The following is a 22,645-nucleotide window of genomic DNA, read 5'->3' as shown; positions in this document are numbered from 1 at the left end:
TACTGGTAAAAGGAGTGAATGCTTGTGGATATGTTGCCAATCAAGTGGGTTGCTTTGTCCTGGATAGTGTTGAGCTTCTTGAGTGTTGTTGGGGCTGTACTCATCCAAGTGCAAGTGATTTGTACCTTGTAGATGATGGACAGGCCTTGGGGAACGAGGAGGTGAGTTACTCACTATTGAAATCCTAGGCTCTGACTGGCGCTTGGAGCTGATGTATTTTTATGGATGGCCCAGTTCAATGGTCAATCTTAACCCCAGGATGTCAACAGTGGAGGGATTCAGTGATGACAACAGAAATGAATGTCAAGAGGCAATAGTTAGTTTGTCTCTTGTTGGAGATGGTCACTGTTGCCATTTGTGTGGTGTGAATGCTCCTGGTCACTTTTCAGCCCAAACTGTTAAAAATCTTGCTGTAATATTGACTCAATGATTGCTCTTTAGGGAACAAATGTTGTAGGCTGCAAAGTATGTTAACTTCTGGTAGCGTATGGAGAAAAATTAATTTCTAAATGTGAGAAAAGTGCAGAACAAGGGGTTCAACCCCAACTTTAGTCCCGGGCCAAACAGGATACAGGCAGAGAGCACTTGTTCACACAGGGTGTAGGTTTTCATCCTGTGGTATGGGCTGGGTCAGGGTTAGGCCCAAAAGGTGAAAGGTCAGTGATGAAGTAAAGGAACAGGATGCCAGTGAGGGACCTAATCAATGTCGGCCTCAAAAGACCTGTAAATGGTACAGTACAGGACGTTCAGTCAATAAAGAACATTGCATTGATAAAAATGCAAGGCCATGACCTTCATTCATTCACGTGGGACTGAATGAACTGACTAACGGGAGGTGGGGACCTGTTTTCTGCTAATGTTGGGGCACGGGGTCCCAGACATGACTGGTGAGGGAGTGGTATCCTTTCCATCGATCTCCCAGAGCAGATCCTACACCAGTAGGCAAGACCCAGTGGGAAAAATATGGGCATCAGACCCTGAGGTGTGGTCCTCATACAATTCTGAAGAGAATGTCTCTACAAAGGTGGCAGTGGGAGGTGAAATTGGGCATGGGACCCTAGAGTTGGGCTGAGAGGGCCAAATGGAATGGAAGTGAGGGTTGAGGGTGAAGCGAAGGTTTGGGGGCAGTGGGGAAGACTGTGGGCTCTAGAACACCATATCACCCTTTGGCAGAGCCTCATTCAAATAGGAGAGGCAGTGAAGTGGAGTTGGGAGAGAAGGGAATAGAGAAGGGAAGGAATGAGAGAGAGGGGTGGAGAGGGAAGTGAGGGAGAGGGAGGAGAATGGATATTGAGGGGAATGACTCTGAGTCACTATTGAAGCATCTGTATTCTGGAAGGTTCCATTTGCTGGTTTGTTCCTTTCAGAAAAGACGTGACCAACATGATTTGGATCAATTGGACATTTTTCCTGTAGAACCTTCCGATGATTAGGGAGTCCAGAACCTGGGATCATCGTATGGGGAAATGGAGTAGAACATTTAGGCCTGAGGTGAGGATAAATCTCTTCACCCAGAGAGTGGTTCGCCTGTAGAATTCTCTGCCATTGAAAGTGGTCGAGGTCAAAACATTGAATTTTTTTTCAAAAAGGAATTTGAAATAGTTCTTAGAAATAAAGGAATTGAAGAGTATGAGGAGAAAGCAGATCAGGTACTGCGCTGGATATTCAGCTTGATTATACTGAATATTGGGGCAAGCTTGAAGGGCCAACTAGCCGAATTCCGCTCCTATTTTTGATGCTTCCAGACCTTCTATCTGCCAATCCATAATCTGTCTATCCTGAATGGTGCCAGTTCAGCTCTACCGCAGAGTTCAGAGGGGAACATTGTTTACAGCTCTCAGACCCATGGATATTATTGCTACTCTAAGTTCGGGAATCTGGCAGCCAAGGGGTTAAGTCTCTCATTTCTGTAAAAGTCGATTGCACACAAGCCCAAACTTGAGCTGAGTGGGAGCAGGAGGTCAAAGGTCTCAGTGGGACAAAGAACATTCTAGATTAACACCTCAAGAAAACTCTCCAAGTTAACCACACAGGAAATGAAGTCAACATCCTCCCGGCACTAATTCTTCAGTAACTGACAATCATGTGAATGATTGTGGGGCTGGGAGAGGGAGAAAGCTGCTCCAACAAGAGGGCTGAGTCACAGCATCACGTGGGATTCCAGAAACAGCACATAAAAGGGTCCAAATTTCACACATTTTGGACAGAGGACAGAGTGAGCTGCCAGAGAATCCGAGAACCAGAAATGGAAACCAGCACAGAGCTCACAACAGGAACCATCAACCACACAGACAGGTAGGAGGCAGACAGCAGCTACACTTGTGTCTGAAACCAGGGTCTTACCAGGCTTTGTAGCTGCAGTGAGACCAGTGTTTGAATCCAGAGTGAGATTCATGTCTGAATGAGTCTAGATCCTGAATCTGGAGTGAGTCCCCGTTATACATCTGGGGTGAGACTCACTTCTGATTCAAGAGTGAAAACTGATTCTGAATCTGGAGTGAGACTAGATAACAAATCCAGAGAGAGAGAGAGAGAGACGAGTGTGACAGCTGTGTGTGAAGCTGGAGTGAGAGACTAGTGTGAACCTGTTGCTGGGCATCACACTGTTAAAGATACTGCCAGCTGGTGTGAGCAAGCTGTGGAAAGATCACAACAGATTAAATATTTACAGGCAGCAGTTTCAGTTTGTTGCCTTTCAGGGAGTGGAGATCAGAGGAAGGTAGTGATTATAATACCATAGCACTGATGGCTTTCTGGTATTTTTGCTGCACTGTTAATCCAGAAACAAAAGCAAAGTTGCTGGAAAAGCTCAGCAGATCTGGCAGCATCTGTACAGGAGACAACAGAGTTAACGCTTCGAGTCCCGTGACCCTTCCTCAGAAACCCTGGTGATAAACTGGGGACCCGGGTTCAAATCCTGCCACAGCAGATGTTGGAACTTGGATTCAATGAAATTCTGGAACTAAGAGTCCAATGATGACCAAGAACCCATTGTCCCTTGTGGAAAAATACATCTGGCTCACTATTGTCCTTTAGGGAAAGAAACTGTTACCTGGTCTGGTGTACATGTGACTCCAGATCCACAGCAATGTGGTTGACTCTTACCTGCCCCCTGGGCAATTAGGGATGGGCAATAAATGATGGCCCAGCCGAGAGATACCCACATCCCATGAGTTAATAAGATAGCCCATGAGTGGTACGACTCATGTAACTGAAAATGCTGACCTCTCTTTGACAAGGGAGTTCAGGTGTCTTCGTTAATGAATCCAAAAAACTGGCATCGAAGTTCAGCAGATAATAGGGAGGACAAATGAATTGATGGCCTTCATTTCAAAGGGAATGGTGTAAAACAATAGGGATGTTTTGCCAAAACTACACAAGTCAGGCCACAATTGGAATACTGTGTGCAGTTTTGGGCCCCTTATCTAAGCAAAAGTATACTGGCATTGGAGGCAGTCCAGAGAAATTTCACGAAGCTGATCCTGGGAAGGGAGCGACTGTCTTATGAAGAATGGTTGAGTAGATTGGCCTTTGCTCATTGGAGTTTAGAAGAACAAGAGGTGACCATATTGAAACATACAATTAGGGAACTCAACTGGGTAGGTACCGACAGGCCTTGTGGGAGAATCTAAGTACCGAGAGCAATATCCCAGAATAAGGAGGTCACCCATTTAAGAGAGATATATAAGGAGGAATTTCTTCTCTCAGAGGGTTGTAAGTCTGTGGAATTCCTTACTGTACAAGGCTGTGCGTCTTGTGGGCCAGTCTGGGGTGGGATCCTCAGATCTGTGACCTTCTGACTTGGAGCTGGTGGTGTAACACCACTGAGTACCTGAACACCCCGACACCTTGCCCATGAGTATTTCTGGGTCAAGAATCAACAGGTCTCTTATGTCTGGAGACAGTAAATGTGTTCCTGCTGTAGATCTCTTCTCTCCAGATGAGAGGGCAGGACATGGTTCATGCCTGGGATTGATCGTCATGCATTCTGCAACTGAGTAACCAGCTAATATTAGCACTCAATCCATGTGTAAACAATGGTCACATGGATGAGAGTATGATGGCTGTGGAATCACAGGCGCCATGGGAACTCATTGCATCAAGTTTTGCCTTGGGCAGCCCTACCCTTTGACCCCTCAAGCTTGGTGTGACAGCTTCCACAGTTGACAATCCTGACAACCCTCAGCTCTGTCGAAAGTGCGTGTGTATATGACAGAGCGATAGACCAAATAAGTGGCGCCTCCTTTGACAGTGCCCTTTGACCTTTTGGTTCCAGCATGCCGTCTGACCTATCAGAAGCCCTGAAGCTGGCCACAAAGGACTCGCACGAACTGGCCGAGAATTCGGAGTTCATGAGAAACTTCCAGAAGGGTCAAGTCACCCGGGATCAGTTCAAGGTAATGGAATGAACTGGGGAATCTTTTCAAATCGACCAGAGCAGATCTCCTTCTACCTTCTAGATTATCCATCCTGGGTTCTTCAGTCAGAAGATTCTCCCAGGACAGAATCAGAATATCTCACTGTACAGCAGGGGACCATTTTGCCCATCAAGTATGAGCTAATGAAGGAGCTAACACTTTGCCCCAAACTCATTATACAAATTGGATATCTGGATCTGCTTTCCTATTTAGATCACAACTCTGAATTGGGGAGCAGTTCCAGCACAGTAAGAGGCCAATCAGCCTCTCATGTCTGTGCTTGTGCTCTGAAGGGACAGTTTATTGACTAGTCCTCTTCAGTTTACTCCCCATAGCCTTGCACATTCTTCCTTCTTGGATAGCAATCCAATTCCCTCTTCAAAAGCCTTTATTGAACCTGGCTTCACTGCACTGTCCTGCAGCCCATTCCAGATCCTGCATCTGTCTGAAAACCATTCCACATACACCATCACAACTCTTTGCCAATGATCTTTCATTCAGAGTCCTCTGGGCTCCACCCCTGGTCCTCCTTGGGTGGGGACAGCTTCCCCTCATGCACTCGGTCCAAGGCCCTCAGGATTTTGAAATCTTACATGGGATCTCCTGACAGCCTTCTCTTCTCCAAGAGAAAACATTCCAGATATTTCAAGTCCCAAGTTTCACACCTTTAGGGTAGAAAGAAGGAAGACTTGCTTTGCTGTAGCCACTTACTTCACCCCAGAATTCCTAAAGTGCTGAGGGCCAATGGAGTGCTTTCGGACAGTAGTCACCGTGGTCGTGTTGGCTGACTGTGGGGTCTTGCTGTGTGCCAAGCAGTGTTGAGGTACTGATCCGGGTTTCGGAACCTTGGGTGAGGGATGTAGCTAAGGGGCAGCACGGTGGCTCGGTGGTTAGCACTGCAGCCTCACAGCACCAGGGACCCGGGTTCAATTCCAGCCTCGGGTAACTGTCTGTGTGGAGTTTGCACATTCTCCCCGTGTCTGCGTGGGTTTCCTCCCACAGTCCAAAGATGTGCAGGTTAGGTGGATTGGCTATACTAAATTGCCGTAGTGTTCAGGAATGTGTAGATTAGGTGGTTTATGGGGCAATGGGTCTGGGTGAGATGCTCTGAGGGCCAAAGGTCCTGTTTCCACACTGTAGGGATTCTATGATGTATGTTGGCCCCTGGAAAGCAGGGCCTTGGTTTCATTTCTGAAAGATGGCACCTCCAACAGTGCAGCACTCCCTCAGTATATTTAAGAGAGTGGGCATAATCTGTCATCAATGTACCCTGGGCCTCAGGCTTACCAACTTCAGAACCTTCAGTGCCCAGTCCCCTTGCCCAGAAGACCCTCACTATGTTGGTGTCAGACAATGAGCTTGAGCTGAGGCCTGCTCACGATCCTCTTTCCCTCTGTCCTTCCTACAGCTTTTACTGGACTCTCTGTACTTCATCTACTCGGCCCTGGAAGAGGAGATCGAGAGGAACAAGGATCATCCGGCCTTCGCCCCTCTCTACTTCCCCTCAGAGCTCCACCGGAAGGAAGCCTTGGAGCAGGATCTGGAATATTTCCATGGGCCGGGCTGGCGGAGCCGCATCGAGTGCCCAAGGGCCACGGGAAAATACGTATCACGGATCCAGCAGGTCGGGCGTCAGGAGCCTGAGCTGCTGGTGGCCCACTCCTACATCAGGTACTTGGGGGACCTGTCAGGGGGACAGGTGCTGAAGAAGGTGGCCCAGAAGGCATTGCAGTTGCCAAGCACAGGCGAAGGGGTCGCCTTCTTCACCTTTGACCGGGTCACCAATGCCACCAAGTTCAAGCAGCTGTACCGCTCCCGCATGAACACCCTGGACACCGGGAAAGGGATAAAAGAAAAGATCCTGGTAGAGGCAAACCGGGCCTTCCAGCTCAACGTGGAGGTAGGAGGAACATACTTGTCTTTATTTTTTCATAATGAAATCCCACGGATTTTTGTTCATGATCCTTGCTCAGTTTGGCATGAGGCTGGTGTGACCTTGGCCTTCACCTTAAGGCTTTCTGGGCCTTGTGGTTAAGGCTCGGCCTTCTACACGACTCTGCCTGAAGCCTATTGCCTCCACTTGGCTCTCAGAACTGTTTCTAATTTGTTTGAATGCAATCTTCACCCTGGGCCTAGTTGAGGTTTAATGCAGCTGGCCCAACCATAAACCTCATTAGCTGATTCCACCTATAGCCCCACACAACTTGGCCCTTAGTTGTTTTTTCACTTCACCCTGGGCCCTCAAATTTGTTTTCTTCTTCATCTTATTTCAAATGCAGGTTTTTGCTGAGCTGCAGCAGCTGAGAACTCAGAACCAGAAGCCCGGGATCAGGTAAGAGCGTGGAGCCAGGATTGATGCTCTACTCTACCCAAGGCAGGCAGAGGGTAAAGATACAGGCTATACTGCCCGGTGATGTAGCTCAGCCCAGGAACTCCCTACTATTAGAGGGAGAGAGAAGCACAGAACACGAAAGGGGTAGGGTACATGAGCTGCTCAGGATTTTCCACGATTCTCTAGGGTGACCATCCCATGTAGATATGTGTCCATGGGGAAAGTCAAGTCCTTTGGGAGAGGACAAAACCATCAGACCTGGGCTACAGTCCCCACCGAATACTCCCTAGGCTCAGCCCAATGGTGGCCCAGGGACAACACACACTCCAGAAGGGAGATGCTGGTGACAGAGGGTTAAGATCGGAGTAAGATCACAATCTGGGTTTGATGTTTGACTGCATTAGGGTCGGTTTTAGGGTCAGGGACTTGTTTAGACTAAGGGTCAGGGTAGGGGTCGGATTCAGCACTCAGGTTAGGGTCATGTTTATGGTTTAGTTCAGAGTTGGGGTCCGCTTCAGGGTAGGGTTTAGGGTCGGATTCAGTGTTGGGGTCAAAGTCAGGCTGCATTCGGGTTAGATTTAGAGTCTGGGTTTGGGTCACATTTAGTGTTTGTCTGCTCTGATAGAACTGCCAGAAGTGACAGATCACTGTCTGTTGTGTGAAAGTGGCCCAGATTATACCAGCAGTCTCCATCCCCCTGAGGAGATTGTACCTGGCCGCAGGTTCCTTTCAGATAGCCGTCTGACCATGAATGGATACAGGCTTTGGGAGGTGGCGGGATGGGCTGGTGACCTCAGCCCCACTGGGTAGTGTGAACCCAGTCGGAAAGTGAACACTTGTAAACATCGAGACCATCCTCAGTGTGACGGCCTCTACAGTCAAACAGCCAGCTGAAACTTCCCATCCAGACTCAGTCATGGGTAGACAGGGCTGTTTCAGGAGGTTGGGGGGAGCAGCAATTACAAATCTCTCCGTGTTTTGTTGGTAGTGAGGTGGTGGGGGGGGGATATGAGGCATTGTACAGGGTCGGGGTGCTGAATAAGTGACCCCGCTTGTGGTGAGACTGAGCCAATCTAACGCTGCCCTTTGACATCTTGGTTCCAGCATGCCGTCTGACCTATCAGAAGCCCTGAAGCTGGCCACAAAGGACTCGCACGAACTGGCCGAGAACTCGGAGTTCATGAGAAACTTCCAGAAGGGTCAAGTCACCCGGGATCAGTTCAAGGTAATGGAATGAACTGGGGAATCTTTTCAAATCGACCAGAGCAGACCTCCTTCTACCTTCTAGATTATCCATCCTGGGTTCTTCAGTCAGAAGATTCTCCCAGGACAGAATCAGAATATCTTACTGTACAGCAGGGGACCATTTTGCCCATCAAGTATGAGCTAATGAAGGAGCTAACACTTTGCCCCAAACTCATTATACAAATTGGATATCTGGATCTGCTTTCCTATTTAGATCACAACTCTGAATTGGGGAGCAGTTCCAGCACAGTAAGAGGCCAATCAGCCTCTCATGTCTGTGCTTGTGCTCTGAAGGGACAGTTTATTGACTAGTCCTCTTCAGTTTACTCCCCATAGCCTTGCACATTCTTCCTTCTTGGATAGCAATCCAATTCCCTCTTCAAAAGCCTTTATTGAACCTGGCTTCACTGCACTGTCCTGCAGCCCATTCCAGATCCTGCATCTGTCTGAAAACCATTCCACATACACCATCACAACTCTTTGCCAATGATCTTTCATTCAGAGTCCTCTGGGCTCCACCCCTGGTCCTCCTTGGGTGGGGACAGCTTCCCCTCATGCACTCGGTCCAAGGCCCTCAGGATTTTGAAATCTTACATGGGATCTCCTGACAGCCTTCTCTTCTCCAAGAGAAAACATTCCAGATATTTCAAGTCCCAAGTTTCACACCTTTAGGGTAGAAAGAAGGAAGACTTGCTTTGCTGTAGCCACTTACTTCACCCCAGAATTCCTAAAGTGCTGAGGGCCAATGGAGTGCTTTCGGACAGTAGTCACCGTGGTCGTGTTGGCTGACTGTGGGGTCTTGCTGTGTGCCAAGCAGTGTTGAGGTACTGATCCGGGTTTCGGAACCTTGGGTGAGGGATGTAGCTAAGGGGCAGCACGGTGGCTCGGTGGTTAGCACTGCAGCCTCACAGCACCAGGGACCTGGGTTCAATTCCAGCCTCGGGTAACTGTCTGTGTGGAGTTTGCACATTCTCCCCGTGTCTGCGTGGGTTTCCTCCCACAGTCCAAAGATGTGCAGGTTAGGTGGATTGGCTATACTAAATTGCCGTAGTGTTCAGGAATGTGTAGATTAGGTGGTTTATGGGGCAATGGGTCTGGGTGAGATGCTCTGAGGGCCAAAGGTCCTGTTTCCACACTGTAGGGATTCTATGATGTATGTTGGCCCCTGGAAAGCAGGGCCTTGGTTTCATTTCTGAAAGATGGCACCTCCAACAGTGCAGCACTCCCTCAGTATATTTAAGAGAGTGGGCATAATCTGTCATCAATGTACCCTGGGCCTCAGGCTTACCAACTTCAGAACCTTCAGTGCCCAGTCCCCTTGCCCAGAAGACCCTCACTATGTTGGTGTCAGACAATGAGCTTGAGCTGAGGCCTGCTCACGATCCTCTTTCCCTCTGTCCTTCCTACAGCTTTTACTGGACTCTCTGTACTTCATCTACTCGGCCCTGGAAGAGGAGATCGAGAGGAACAAGGATCATCCGGCCTTCGCCCCTCTCTACTTCCCCTCAGAGCTCCACCGGAAGGAAGCCTTGGAGCAGGATCTGGAATATTTCCATGGGCCGGGCTGGCGGAGCCGCATCGAGTGCCCAAGGGCCACGGGAAAATACGTATCACGGATCCAGCAGGTCGGGCGTCAGGAGCCTGAGCTGCTGGTGGCCCACTCCTACATCAGGTACTTGGGGGACCTGTCAGGGGGACAGGTGCTGAAGAAGGTGGCCCAGAAGGCATTGCAGTTGCCAAGCACAGGCGAAGGGGTCGCCTTCTTCACCTTTGACCGGGTCACCAATGCCACCAAGTTCAAGCAGCTGTACCGCTCCCGCATGAACACCCTGGACACCGGGAAAGGGATAAAAGAAAAGATCCTGGTAGAGGCAAACCGGGCCTTCCAGCTCAACGTGGAGGTAGGAGGAACATACTTGTCTTTATTTTTTCATAATGAAATCCCACGGATTTTTGTTCATGATCCTTGCTCAGTTTGGCATGAGGCTGGTGTGACCTTGGCCTTCACCTTAAGGCTTTCTGGGCCTTGTGGTTAAGGCTCGGCCTTCTACACGACTCTGCCTGAAGCCTATTGCCTCCACTTGGCTCTCAGAACTGTTTCTAATTTGTTTGAATGCAATCTTCACCCTGGGCCTAGTTGAGGTTTAATGCAGCTGGCCCAACCATAAACCTCATTAGCTGATTCCACCTATAGCCCCACACAACTTGGCCCTTAGTTGTTTTTTCACTTCACCCTGGGCCCTCAAATTTGTTTTCTTCTTCATCTTATTTCAAATGCAGGTTTTTGCTGAGCTGCAGCAGCTGAGAACTCAGAACCAGAAGTCCGGGATCAGGTAAGAGCGTGGAGCCAGGATTGATGCTCTACTCTACCCAAGGCAGGCAGAGGGTAAAGATACAGGCTATACTGCCCGGTGATGTAGCTCAGCCCAGGAACTCCCTACTATTAGAGGGAGAGAGAAGCACAGAACACGAAAGGGGTAGGGTACATGAGCTGCTCAGGATTTTCCACGATTCTCTAGGGTGACCATCCCATGTAGATATGTGTCCATGGGGAAAGTCAAGTCCTTTGGGAGAGGACAAAACCATCAGACCTGGGCTACAGTCCCCACCGAATACTCCCTAGGCTCAGCCCAATGGTGGCCCAGGGACAACACACACTCCAGAAGGGAGATGCTGGTGACAGAGGGTTAAGATCGGAGTAAGATCACAATCTGGGTTTGATGTTTGACTGCATTAGGGTCGGTTTTAGGGTCAGGGACAAGTTTAGACTAAGGGTCAGGGTGGGGGTCGGATTCAGCACTCAGGTTAGGGTCATGTTTACGGTTTAGTTCAGAGTTGGGGTCCGCTTCAGGGTAGGGTTTAGGGTCGGATTCAGTGTTGGGGTCAAAGTCAGGCTGCATTCGGGTTAGATTTAGAGTCTGGGTTTGGGTCACATTTAGTGTTTGTCTGCTCTGATAGAACTGCCAGAAGTGACAGATCACTGTCTGTTGTGTGAAAGTGGCCCAGGTTATACCAGCAGTCTCCATCCCCCTGAGGAGATTGTACCTGGCCGCAGGTTCCTTTCAGATAGCCGTCTGACCATGAATGGATACAGGCTTTGAGAGGTGGCGGGATGGGCTGGTGACCTCAGCCCCACTGGGTAGTGTGAACCCAGTCGGAAAGTGAACACTTGTAAACATCGAGACCATCCTCAGTGTGACGGCCTCTACAGTCAAACAGCCAGCTGAAACTTCCCATCCAGACTCAGTCATGGGTAGACAGGGCTGTTTCAGGAGGTTGGGGGGAGCAGCAATTACAAATCTCTCCGTGTTTTGTTGGTAGTGAGGTGGTGGGGGGGGATATGAGGCATTGTACAGGGTCGGGGTGCTGAATAAGTGACCCCGCTTGTGGTGAGACTGAGCCAATCTAACGCTGCCCTTTGACATCTTGGTTCCAGCATGCCGTCTGACCTATCAGAAGCCCTGAAGCTGGCCACAAAGGACTCGCACGAACAGGCCGAGAATTCGGAGTTCATGAGAAACTTCCAGAAGGGTCAAGTCACCCGGGATCAGTTCAAGGTAAAATATGCTCTTCGAATCACACGCCCTCTCTCCTTCAACCTATCACCTTTCGCCTCACATCGCCACTCCCAGCTCTCTCTCAAACATTACTCCCACTTCCTATTCACCTTTCCTACCCCCCACCCTCATCCTCCACCTCTTCCCCCACTTTCTGTAGGATGGTGATCTCCAGGGGGCAGCACTCGACACTTTATGATCTCACCGAGACACCACTCCTTAACAAGCAGGGCCAGTCAAAAGACAGATAGAAATCAGGAATCAGCCCATACATTACCAATTGGCCTCACCCAAGGGACCCAGGGGTAAATTGCAGCTTTTGGGCGTAGACTGAGGATGATATATGAGACCAGGATGTAAACCCAGGGGTCTGTCTGGTTAGTGCATGCAGTATCAACATGGGGTTGGAAGGGAGCATGCAAATGCGAGAGGAGAGCAGGAATGTCACTGGACATGGAGTCCAGTGGCTGAGGCTAAAGGTCTAAGGACAGGGATTCAAACGCCATCAAGGGTACCACAGCAGTTCTGACCCTGCAACAGTGCAGCAGTCCCTTTAGTATTGGGGAACACTGGACTAGGCTTAATAATGGTGGACCTTCCCTTCCCTCAGCACCCAGCCCACTCACCCTCGTCTCCACTCCCCTCATCCCTGTCCCTTCACCCTCACCACCCACTACACCCTCCCTCAAGACCCTCACTATGTTGGTGTCAGACAATGAGCTTGAGCTGAGGCCTGCTCACGATCCTCTTTCCCTCTGTCCTTCCTACAGCTTTTACTGGACTCTCTGTACTTCATCTACTCGGCCCTGGAAGAGGAGATCGAGAGGAACAAGGATCATCCGGCCTTCGCCCCTCTCTACTTCCCCTCAGAGCTCCACCGGAAGGAAGCCTTGGAGCAGGATCTGGAATATTTCCATGGGCCGGGCTGGCGGAGCCGCATCGAGTGCCCAAGGGCCACGGGAAAATACGTATCACGGATCCAGCAGGTCGGGCGTCAGGAGCCTGAGCTGCTGGTGGCCCACTCCTACATCAGGTACTTGGGGGACCTGTCAGGGGGACAGGTGCTGAAGAAGGTGGCCCAGAAGGCATTGCAGTTGCCAAGCACAGGCGAAGGGGTCGCCTTCTTCACCTTTGACCGGGTCACCAATGCCACCAAGTTCAAGCAGCTGTACCGCTCCCGCATGAACACCCTGGACACCGGGAAAGGGATAAAAGAAAAGATCCTGGTAGAGGCAAACCGGGCCTTCCAGCTCAACGTGGAGGTAGGAGGAACATACTTGTCTTTATTTTTTCATAATGAAATCCCACGGATTTTTGTTCATGATCCTTGCTCAGTTTGGCATGAGGCTGGTGTGACCTTGGCCTTCACCTTAAGGCTTTCTGGGCCTTGTGGTTAAGGCTCGGCCTTCTACACGACTCTGCCTGAAGCCTATTGCCTCCACTTGGCTCTCAGAACTGTTTCTAATTTGTTTGAATGCAATCTTCACCCTGGGCCTAGTTGAGGTTTAATGCAGCTGGCCCAACCATAAACCTCATTAGCTGATTCCACCTATAGCCCCACACAACTTGGCCCTTAGTTGTTTTTTCACTTCACCCTGGGCCCTCAAATTTGTTTTCTTCTTCATCTTATTTCAAATGCAGGTTTTTGCTGAGCTGCAGCAGCTGAGAACTCAGAACCAGAAGTCCGGGATCAGGTAAGAGCGTGGAGCCAGGATTGATGCTCTACTCTACCCAAGGCAGGCAGAGGGTAAAGATACAGGCTATACTGCCCGGTGATGTAGCTCAGCCCAGGAACTCCCTACTATTAGAGGGAGAGAGAAGCACAGAACACGAAAGGGGTAGGGTACATGAGCTGCTCAGGATTTTCCACGATTCTCTAGGGTGACCATCCCATGTAGATATGTGTCCATGGGGAAAGTCAAGTCCTTTGGGAGAGGACAAAACCATCAGACCTGGGCTACAGTCCCCACCGAATACTCCCTAGGCTCAGCCCAATGGTGGCCCAGGGACAACACACACTCCAGAAGGGAGATGCTGGTGACAGAGGGTTAAGATCGGAGTAAGATCACAATCTGGGTTTGATGTTTGACTGCATTAGGGTCGGTTTTAGGGTCAGGGACAAGTTTAGACTAAGGGTCAGGGTGGGGGTCGGATTCAGCACTCAGGTTAGGGTCATGTTTACGGTTTAGTTCAGAGTTGGGGTCCGCTTCAGGGTAGGGTTTAGGGTCGGATTCAGTGTTGGGGTCAAAGTCAGGCTGCATTCGGGTTAGATTTAGAGTCTGGGTTTGGGTCACATTTAGTGTTTGTCTGCTCTGATAGAACTGCCAGAAGTGACAGATCACTGTCTGTTGTGTGAAAGTGGCCCAGGTTATACCAGCAGTCTCCATCCCCCTGAGGAGATTGTACCTGGCCGCAGGTTCCTTTCAGATAGCCGTCTGACCATGAATGGATACAGGCTTTGAGAGGTGGCGGGATGGGCTGGTGACCTCAGCCCCACTGGGTAGTGTGAACCCAGTCGGAAAGTGAACACTTGTAAACATCGAGACCATCCTCAGTGTGACGGCCTCTACAGTCAAACAGCCAGCTGAAACTTCCCATCCAGACTCAGTCATGGGTAGACAGGGCTGTTTCAGGAGGTTGGGGGGAGCAGCAATTACAAATCTCTCCGTGTTTTGTTGGTAGTGAGGTGGTGGGGGGGGATATGAGGCATTGTACAGGGTCGGGGTGCTGAATAAGTGACCCCGCTTGTGGTGAGACTGAGCCAATCTAACGCTGCCCTTTGACATCTTGGTTCCAGCATGCCGTCTGACCTATCAGAAGCCCTGAAGCTGGCCACAAAGGACTCGCACGAACAGGCCGAGAATTCGGAGTTCATGAGAAACTTCCAGAAGGGTCAAGTCACCCGGGATCAGTTCAAGGTAAAATATGCTCTTCGAATCACACGCCCTCTCTCCTTCAACCTATCACCTTTCGCCTCACATCGCCACTCCCAGCTCTCTCTCAAACATTACTCCCACTTCCTATTCACCTTTCCTACCCCCCACCCTCATCCTCCACCTCTTCCCCCACTTTCTGTAGGATGGTGATCTCCAGGGGGCAGCACTCGACACTTTATGATCTCACCGAGACACCACTCCTTAACAAGCAGGGCCAGTCAAAAGACAGATAGAAATCAGGAATCAGCCCATACATTACCAATTGGCCTCACCCAAGGGACCCAGGGGTAAATTGCAGCTTTTGGGCGTAGACTGAGGATGATATATGAGACCAGGATGTAAACCCAGGGGTCTGTCTGGTTAGTGCATGCAGTATCAACATGGGGTTGGAAGGGAGCATGCAAATGGGAGAGGAGAGCAGGAATGTCACTGGACATGGAGTCCAGTGGCTGAGGCTAAAGGTCTAAGGACAGGGATTCAAACGCCATCAAGGGTACCACAGCAGTTCTGACCCTGCAACAGTGCAGCAGTCCCTTTAGTATTGGGGAACACTGGACTAGGCTTAATAATGGTGGACCTTCCCTTCCCTCAGCACCCAGCCCACTCACCCTCGTCTCCATTCCCCTCATCCCTGTCCCTTCACCCTCACCACCCACTACACCCTCCCTCAAGACCCTCACTATGTTGGTGTCAGACAATGAGCTTGAGCTGAGGCCTGCTCACGATCCTCTTTCCCTCTGTCCTTCCTACAGCTTTTACTGGACTCTCTGTACTTCATCTACTCGGCCCTGGAAGAGGAGATCGAGAGGAACAAGGGTCATCCGGCCTTCGCCCCTCTCTACTTCCCCTCAGAGCTCCACCGGAAGGAAGCCTTGGAGCAGGATCTGGAATATTTCCATGGGCCGGGCTGGCGGAGCCGCATCGAGTGCCCAAGGGCCACGGGAAAATACGTATCACGGATCCAGCAGGTCGGGCGTCAGGAGCCTGAGCTGCTGGTGGCCCATTCCTACATCAGGTACTTGGGGGACCTGTCAGGGGGACAGGTGCTGAAGAAGGTGGCCCAGAAGGCATTGCAGTTGCCAAGCACAGGCGAAGGGGTCGCCTTCTTCACCTTTGACCGGGTCACCAATGCCACCAAGTTCAAGCAGCTGTACCGCTCCCGCATGAACACCCTGGACACCGGGAAAGGGATAAAAGAAAAGATCCTGGAAGAGGCAAACCGGGCCTTCCAGCTCAACGTGGAGGTAGGAGGAACATACTTGTCTTTATTTTTTCATAATGAAATCCCACGGATTTTTGTTCATGATCCTTGCTCAGTTTGGCATGAGGCTGGTGTGACCTTGGCCTTCACCTTAAGGCTTTCTGGGCCTTGTGGTTAAGGCTCGGCCTTCTACACGACTCTGCCTGAAGCCTATTGCCTCCACTTGGCTCTCAGAACTGTTTCTAATTTGTTTGAATGCAATCTTCACCCTGGGCCTAGTTGAGGTTTAATGCAGCTGGCCCAACCATAAACCTCATTAGCTGATTCCACCTATAGCCCCACACAACTTGGCCCTTAGTTGTTTTTTCACTTCACCCTGGGCCCTCAAATTTGTTTTCTTCTTCATCTTATTTCAAATGCAGGTTTTTGCTGAGCTACAGCAGCTGAGAACTCAGAACCAGAAGCCCGGGATCAGGTAAGAGCGTGGAGCCAGGATTGATGCTCTACTCTACCCAAGGCAGGCAGAGGGTAAAGATACAGGCTATACTGCCCGGTGATGTAGCTCAGCCCAGGAACTCCCTACTATTAGAGGGAGAGAGAAGCACAGAACACGAAAGGGGTAGGGTACATGAGCTGCTCAGGATTTTCCACGATTCTCTAGGGTGACCATCCCATGTAGATATGTGTCCATGGGGAAAGTCAAGTCCTTTGGGAGAGGACAAAACCATCAGACCTGGGCTACAGTCCCCACCGAATACTCCCTAGGCTCAGCCCAATGGTGGCCCAGGGACAACACACACTCCAGAAGGGAGATGCTGGTGACAGAGGGTTAAGATCGGAGTAAGATCACAATCTGGGTTTGATGTTTGACTGCATTAGGGTCGGTTTTAGGGTCAGGGACTTGTTTAGACTAAGGGTCAGGGTGGGGGTCGGATTCAGCACTCAGGTTAGGGTCATGTTTATGGTTTAGTTCAGAGTTGGGGTCCGCTTCAGGGTAGGGTTTAGGGTCGGATTCAGTGTTGGGTCACATTTAGTGTTTGTCTGCTCTGATAGAACTGCCAGAAGTGACAGATCACTGTCTGTTGTGTGAAAGTGGCCCAGGTTATACCAGCAGTCTCCATCCCCCTGAGGAGATTGTACCTGGCCGCAGGTTCCTTTCAGATAGCCGTCTGACCATGAATGGATACAGGCTTTGGGAGGTGGCGGGATGGGCTGGTGACCTCAGCCCCACTGGGTAGTGTGAACCCAGTCGGAAAGTGAACACTTGTAAACATCGAGACCATCCTCAGTGTGACGGCCTCTACAGTCAAACAGCCAGCTGAAACTTCCCATCCAGACTCAGTCATGGGTAGACAGGGCTGTTTCAGGAGGTTGGGGGGAGCAGCAATTACAAATCTCTCCGTGTTTTGTTGGTAGTGAGGTGGTGGGGGGGGATATGAGGCATTGTACAGGGTCGGGGTGCTGAATAAGTGACCCCGCTTGTGGTGAGACTGAGCCAATCTAACGCTGCCCTTTGACATCTTGGTTCCAGCATGCCGTCTGACCTATCAGAAGCCCTGAAGCTGGCCACAAAGGACTCGCACGAACAGGCCGAGAATTCGGAGTTCATGAGAAACTTCCAGAAGGGTCAAGTCACCCGGGATCAGTTCAAGGTAAAATATGCTCTTCGAATCACACGCCCTCTCTCCTTCAACCTATCACCTTTCGCCTCACATCGCCACTCCCAGCTCTCTCTCAAACATTACTCCCACTTCCTATTCACCTTTCCTACCCCCCACCCTCATCCTCCACCTCTTCCCCCACTTTCTGTAGGATGGTGATCTCCAGGGGGCAGCACTCGACACTTTATGATCTCACCGAGACACCACTCCTTAACAAGCAGGGCCAGTCAAAAGACAGATAGAAATCAGGAATCAGCCCATACATTACCAATTGGCCTCACCCAAGGGACCCAGGGGTAAATTGCAGCTTTTGGGCGTAGACTGAGGATGATATATGAGACCAGGATGTAAACCCAGGGGTCTGTCTGGTTAGTGCATGCAGTATCAACATGGGGTTGGAAGGGAGCATGCAAATGGGAGAGGAGAGCAGGAATGTCACTGGACATGGAGTCCAGTGGCTGAGGCTAAAGGTCTAAGGACAGGGATTCAAACGCCATCAAGGGTACCACAGCAGTTCTGACCCTGCAACAGTGCAGCAGTCCCTTTAGTATTGGGGAACACTGGACTAGGCTTAATAATGGTGGACCTTCCCTTCCCTCAGCACCCAGCCCACTCACCCTCGTCTCCATTCCCCTCATCCCTGTCCCTTCACCCTCACCACCCACTACACCCTCCCTCAAGACCCTCACTATGTTGGTGTCAGACAATGAGCTTGAGCTGAGGCCTGCTCACGATCCTCTTTCCCTCTGTCCTTCCTACAGCTTTTACTGGACTCTCTGTACTTCATCTACTCGGCCCTGGAAGAGGAGATCGAGAGGAACAAGGGTCATCCGGCCTTCGCCCCTCTCTACTTCCCCTCAGAGCTCCACCGGAAGGAAGCCTTGGAGCAGGATCTGGAATATTTCCATGGGCCGGGCTGGCGGAGCCGCATCGAATGCCCAAGGGCCACGGGAAAATACGTATCACGGATCCAGCAGGTCGGGCGTCAGGAGCCTGAGCTGCTGGTGGCCCACTCCTACATCAGGTACTTGGGGGACCTGTCAGGGGGACAGGTGCTGAAGAAGGTGGCCCAGAAGGCATTGCAGTTGCCAAGCACAGGCGAAGGGGTCGCCTTCTTCACCTTTGACCGGGTCACCAATGCCACCAAGTTCAAGCAGCTGTACCGCTCCCGCATGAACACCCTGGACACCGGGAAAGGGATAAAAGAAAAGATCCTGGAAGAGGCAAACCGGGCCTTCCAGCTCAACGTGGAGGTAGGAGGAAGACTCAAACTCCATAACCATGGTGATTGTTGTATCCTTCAATGTGAGGCCAGCTTTTAATTGCCCATCTCTCGCTGTGAACTGCCTTCTTAAAAATGTAACAAAGATATAAAATAGGAGCAGGATAAGGCCATTCAGCCCATTGAGTCCACATTGTCTTTCAATATAATGGCTATTCCTCCAAGCCATATCCCTGCTATTTCCCCATTTCATTTGACACCGTCAGCTTCCAGAATTCCATCTTTTTTTTATATAAGGTGGCATGGTGGCTCAGTGGTTAGCACTGCTGCCTGACAGGTCCAGGATCTCTGGCTCGAGTCTACCCTCAGGCAACTGCCTGTTTGCACACTCTCCCCGTGTCTGTGCGATATTCCTCTAGGTGCTCCCGTTTCCTCGCACAGCCTAGAGATGTGCTGGTTACAGTGGATTGACCGCGGAAAATGCGGGATTATGGGATGGGTTGGGGTGGAAGTCTGTGTAGGATGCTCTTTGGAGATTCATTCATTCAGTGGGCTGAATACCCTCTATCTACACAGTCGGGGACACTGATTCTATTTGGTGACCCAGCCTTCTGAGGTGGAGAATCTCACAGGTTCACCATTCCCCAAGTGGAGAAATGTCCCCCCGCTTGAGCTCACCAAATGGCCCACTGAATTTCAAGAAATGCTGACTCCTTGCTCTGGATTGCCCCCTGGCCTGGAGGAAGCATTATCCCTGCATCCAGTCTGTCTCACCCAGTCGAAATATGACACATTTCAATGGGATTATTTGAAAACCCCAGTGAGTACAGGCCCAGTCAACTCCATTTCGCATCATATGACAGATCTGCCAACCTAGGATTCAGTCTGGCGAACCTTAACTGCACTCCCTCTGTGGCAAATATATCCTTTCTTGGCTAAGAAGAACAAAACTGTTCAAAAATACTTAACGTGTGGTCTTGCAAAGGCCCTGTACAGTTACACCTGTCCCATTCATTGCCCCCATTCCATTTATACTAATTTCTCAGTCACTAAAAGCTTCCCCCTCATTTCCTGCTGCAGGTTTTCCGTGAACTCCAGGATTTCTGCTCCAGATCAGAGAGAAATGGTACCGTGTACAGCAACGAGACAGAGACCAGGAGGCGAACTGTTGCTCAGGGTAAGGGGTGGTCTAACTCAGCTGGGCTGGGTGAGCAGGGTGTGACTGGGGTGTCAGACCGGGCTGTAAACTTCGCCACAGTGCCAAGGAAACACGTGTTCTCTGGCCCAAGTGTGTTGATGTCAAGCATTCCTGTTGTCTCTACTTTTTGCACAGGGCAGCATTTGTTGTTTGTCCTTTAGTGACAAGTCCTTTCTCCGTTCAAAAACAGATTAAAAGTCATCACATTCCTCATTTGCACTTTCCTAACTGGCCTTGAACTGAGCCTCTCTCTAGGCCTAGATCAACCATGATCTTATTGAATGGCTTAGCGTGGTCGAGGTACTTATTCTTGCTCCTTGTTTGCGAGTTCGGATGGCAAGTTAAGAATCCACCACATTGTTGTGGGTCTGGAGTCACATGTAGAACGTGGGGAGGGACGGCAGGGTTCCTTGCCTGAAGAGGCATTACTGAGCTCAACTGGTTCTATTTATGGCCAGTGATGGCGGTTGTAATGGTCACCATTGCTGAGACTTTCAATTCCCAATTCCCCAAGGATCGGAATTGAAATTCCCATAGATGGACCAGTTCCTATTGGTCAGTTTTGATTGATCAATGACAGTTATCTTTTCTCTTCACAGGACCAACAACAGTGACAGGAGCCAATCAGTATCTGCCAAAGTCCTCCGATGATTCGCTAATGCACAGCCAAAGCCTGAGGATTGTTGTGTTGATTGGTTTAGCTATGGTGTCCCTTGCTGTTGCATGTTACCAGTATGTATTGTGAGAACTTCAGCAGCAAGATGGTCTTTGCCCCATGTCCGTGTTGTCATACTAACCGAATTTGGCCAGTTTTTAGCCCCCACCTCAGTACATTGCTTTCTTGCCTCAGGGCTGGAATGTTGTGGCTCAAGTCCCACTCCTCATGACCCTCCAGCACAGTTCTGACGGGGTGCAGCACTGTTGGAGGTGCCAGCTCCTGTTTGAAGTGTTGTACCGAGGTCCCACCTCCAGAGAAGAAGCGCTGGGGAGTTCTCTCTGGTGTTCTGGCCAATAATTATCCCTGAACCAAAGTCATGCAAGAACAAGCGATTGACTGTTCATTGTTACTTTCTTGTGGGAGCATGTTGTATGCCAATTGGCTGCCTTGTTTCCTGCAAGTAACGACTTTTTGAGAATTACCTGACTGATTGTGAGGCAATTCTGGCTGTCCTAGGGTAGTGAAAGGTGCTACATACTTGCAGAATCCCTCCCTAAAGCTGCGTGAGGTCCATGTGGTGTGGGGTGAGAATAATCACCAGTTGCCCAACTCCCATCAGCCTCTCTGTCAGGGTCAAAGGGGAAACGAGATCCTAGAGGGCAAGGGGAATGTGTCCCTGTTCCACAGAGGGCTCAGTGCTTGCCATTTTTCCCTGTTACATGCAATGCTGATCTCTGTGGGTGGATTCAAATTACGAAAAAAAAGAGGAAGGCAATATGGGAACAGGAAATGGCTTTTCAGCTTCTGGAGCCTGCTCTACTCATAGAATCCCTACAGTGTGGAAGCAGGCTATTCGGCCCATCCATTCCGCACTGACACTCTGAAGAGTATCCACCCCCCCACCCTATCCCAGTAACCCTGCATTCCCCATGGCTAATCCACCTAACCCACAGTCCTGGGCACCCTGGGCAACTCAACTACCTGCATAGTCTTTGGACTGTGGGAGGAAACTGGAGCGCCCAGAGGAAACCCACGCAGACACAGGGAGAATGTGCAAACTCCTTCCAGGCCGTTGCCCGAATGTGGAACTGAACCTGGGTCTCTGGCACTGTGAGGCAGCAGTGCTAACCACTGAGCCATCATGCTGTCTGTTCAACTCCATCATGGCTGCCCTCAAATTTCAACTGCCTTAGCCCCATATCCCTTAATAATCCAACCAACCAAAAGACCCGAAACTGACTCCAGGGCATTTATTACGTATTAATGCCCTTGAGAGAGTGGTGGTGAGCAGTGTTTTGTTTTGGAGCTGCTACAGTCCATCCGCTGTACGTACACTGAACGAGGAAGGGAGTCCTTAATCTAGGCACTCCCTTCAGTAAAGATGTACTTTCTCTTTGTCTAACTTACTGAGTCTTTTTTCAAACTTCATTGATCGCAGTTTCAACCATCTAAACTCAGGAGGACATCCATTAAACCTATGCAGCCCAACCTCATAATTTACCCATTACAGCTCCTCCACCACCAACAAATAATCTTATTGTCGTGAATCAGTGCCTGCTGGCAGGGCACCCCCCCAATCGGGTAAAATGCAGGATTGGTGCTCCTGCAGTCTTTGGGGCTGTGACCAGGCTTTTGATCACCTATCCCATCCACATGACCAGCAGTGAGGCCTTCAAATGTGGGAAGTTCCAGTTTGTGGAATTTTTGTTCACTCTGCAAACAGCCATGTGATTATGATCATGTGAGTGGAATCATGCTGTGCTTAAATATCCTTCCATCACAACAATGACTGTGCTTCAGATATGTTTCATTGCTTGGACAGCACTAAGGGATGTCTGGTTCAAAGGTGTGATAAAGATGCGATTTCTTTCTATTTTTGTTAGTTTCTGTACATACACATATGAATATATATTTGTACAAATTGTTTCCAACACATCTCTAACTGGGCAAGTGCCTTTGAATTAAAATTGATGGTGATTTCAGATCCTGTCTTGTATTTGTTTTAATTGCTGTAGGAGTGTGAGGATTTAACCTATTCTGGAGAATAATTTATCTCAGCAGTGAGGTGTGTAGACCTTCAGATTGCCCAGTCTGTCTGCATGGACCAGTCAGTTCTGTAATCATGAAGCCATTGGTCCCAGAATAGCAGTATTTGCAGAAAAAAGGAGGCCATTTGGCCCCTCTGGCTTTCTCTGTCTTTCAATTACATCCTGGCTG

General features: G+C 50.0%; 1 protein-coding gene across 1 annotated transcript; it reads left to right on the top strand.

Annotated features, from left to right (window-relative positions):
- Positions 1–2,042: 2,042 nt before the first annotated feature.
- Positions 2,043–22,398, top strand: LOC125446955 (uncharacterized). The gene is made up of 17 exons (XM_059640438.1): positions 2,043–2,295; positions 4,277–4,397; positions 5,827–6,318; positions 6,698–6,750; positions 7,855–7,975; positions 9,405–9,896; positions 10,276–10,328; positions 11,432–11,552; positions 12,323–12,814; positions 13,194–13,246; positions 14,350–14,470; positions 15,241–15,732; positions 16,112–16,164; positions 17,221–17,341; positions 18,112–18,603; positions 19,653–19,749; positions 20,370–22,398. Exons 1-17 carry the CDS (start codon positions 2,090–2,092, stop codon positions 20,513–20,515), a joined length of 3,726 nt encoding a protein of 1,241 aa, XP_059496421.1. The 5' UTR covers positions 2,043–2,089; the 3' UTR covers positions 20,516–22,398.
- The last annotated feature ends 247 nt before the right edge of the window (positions 22,399–22,645 follow it).

Source organism: Stegostoma tigrinum, chromosome 38 (genome assembly GCF_030684315.1).
Source record: "Stegostoma tigrinum isolate sSteTig4 chromosome 38, sSteTig4.hap1, whole genome shotgun sequence".
Lineage (NCBI taxonomy): Eukaryota > Metazoa > Chordata > Chondrichthyes > Orectolobiformes > Stegostomatidae > Stegostoma > Stegostoma tigrinum.
Note: the sequence above shows the minus strand (reverse complement) of the source record. Positions and strands in the feature narration are given on the sequence as shown.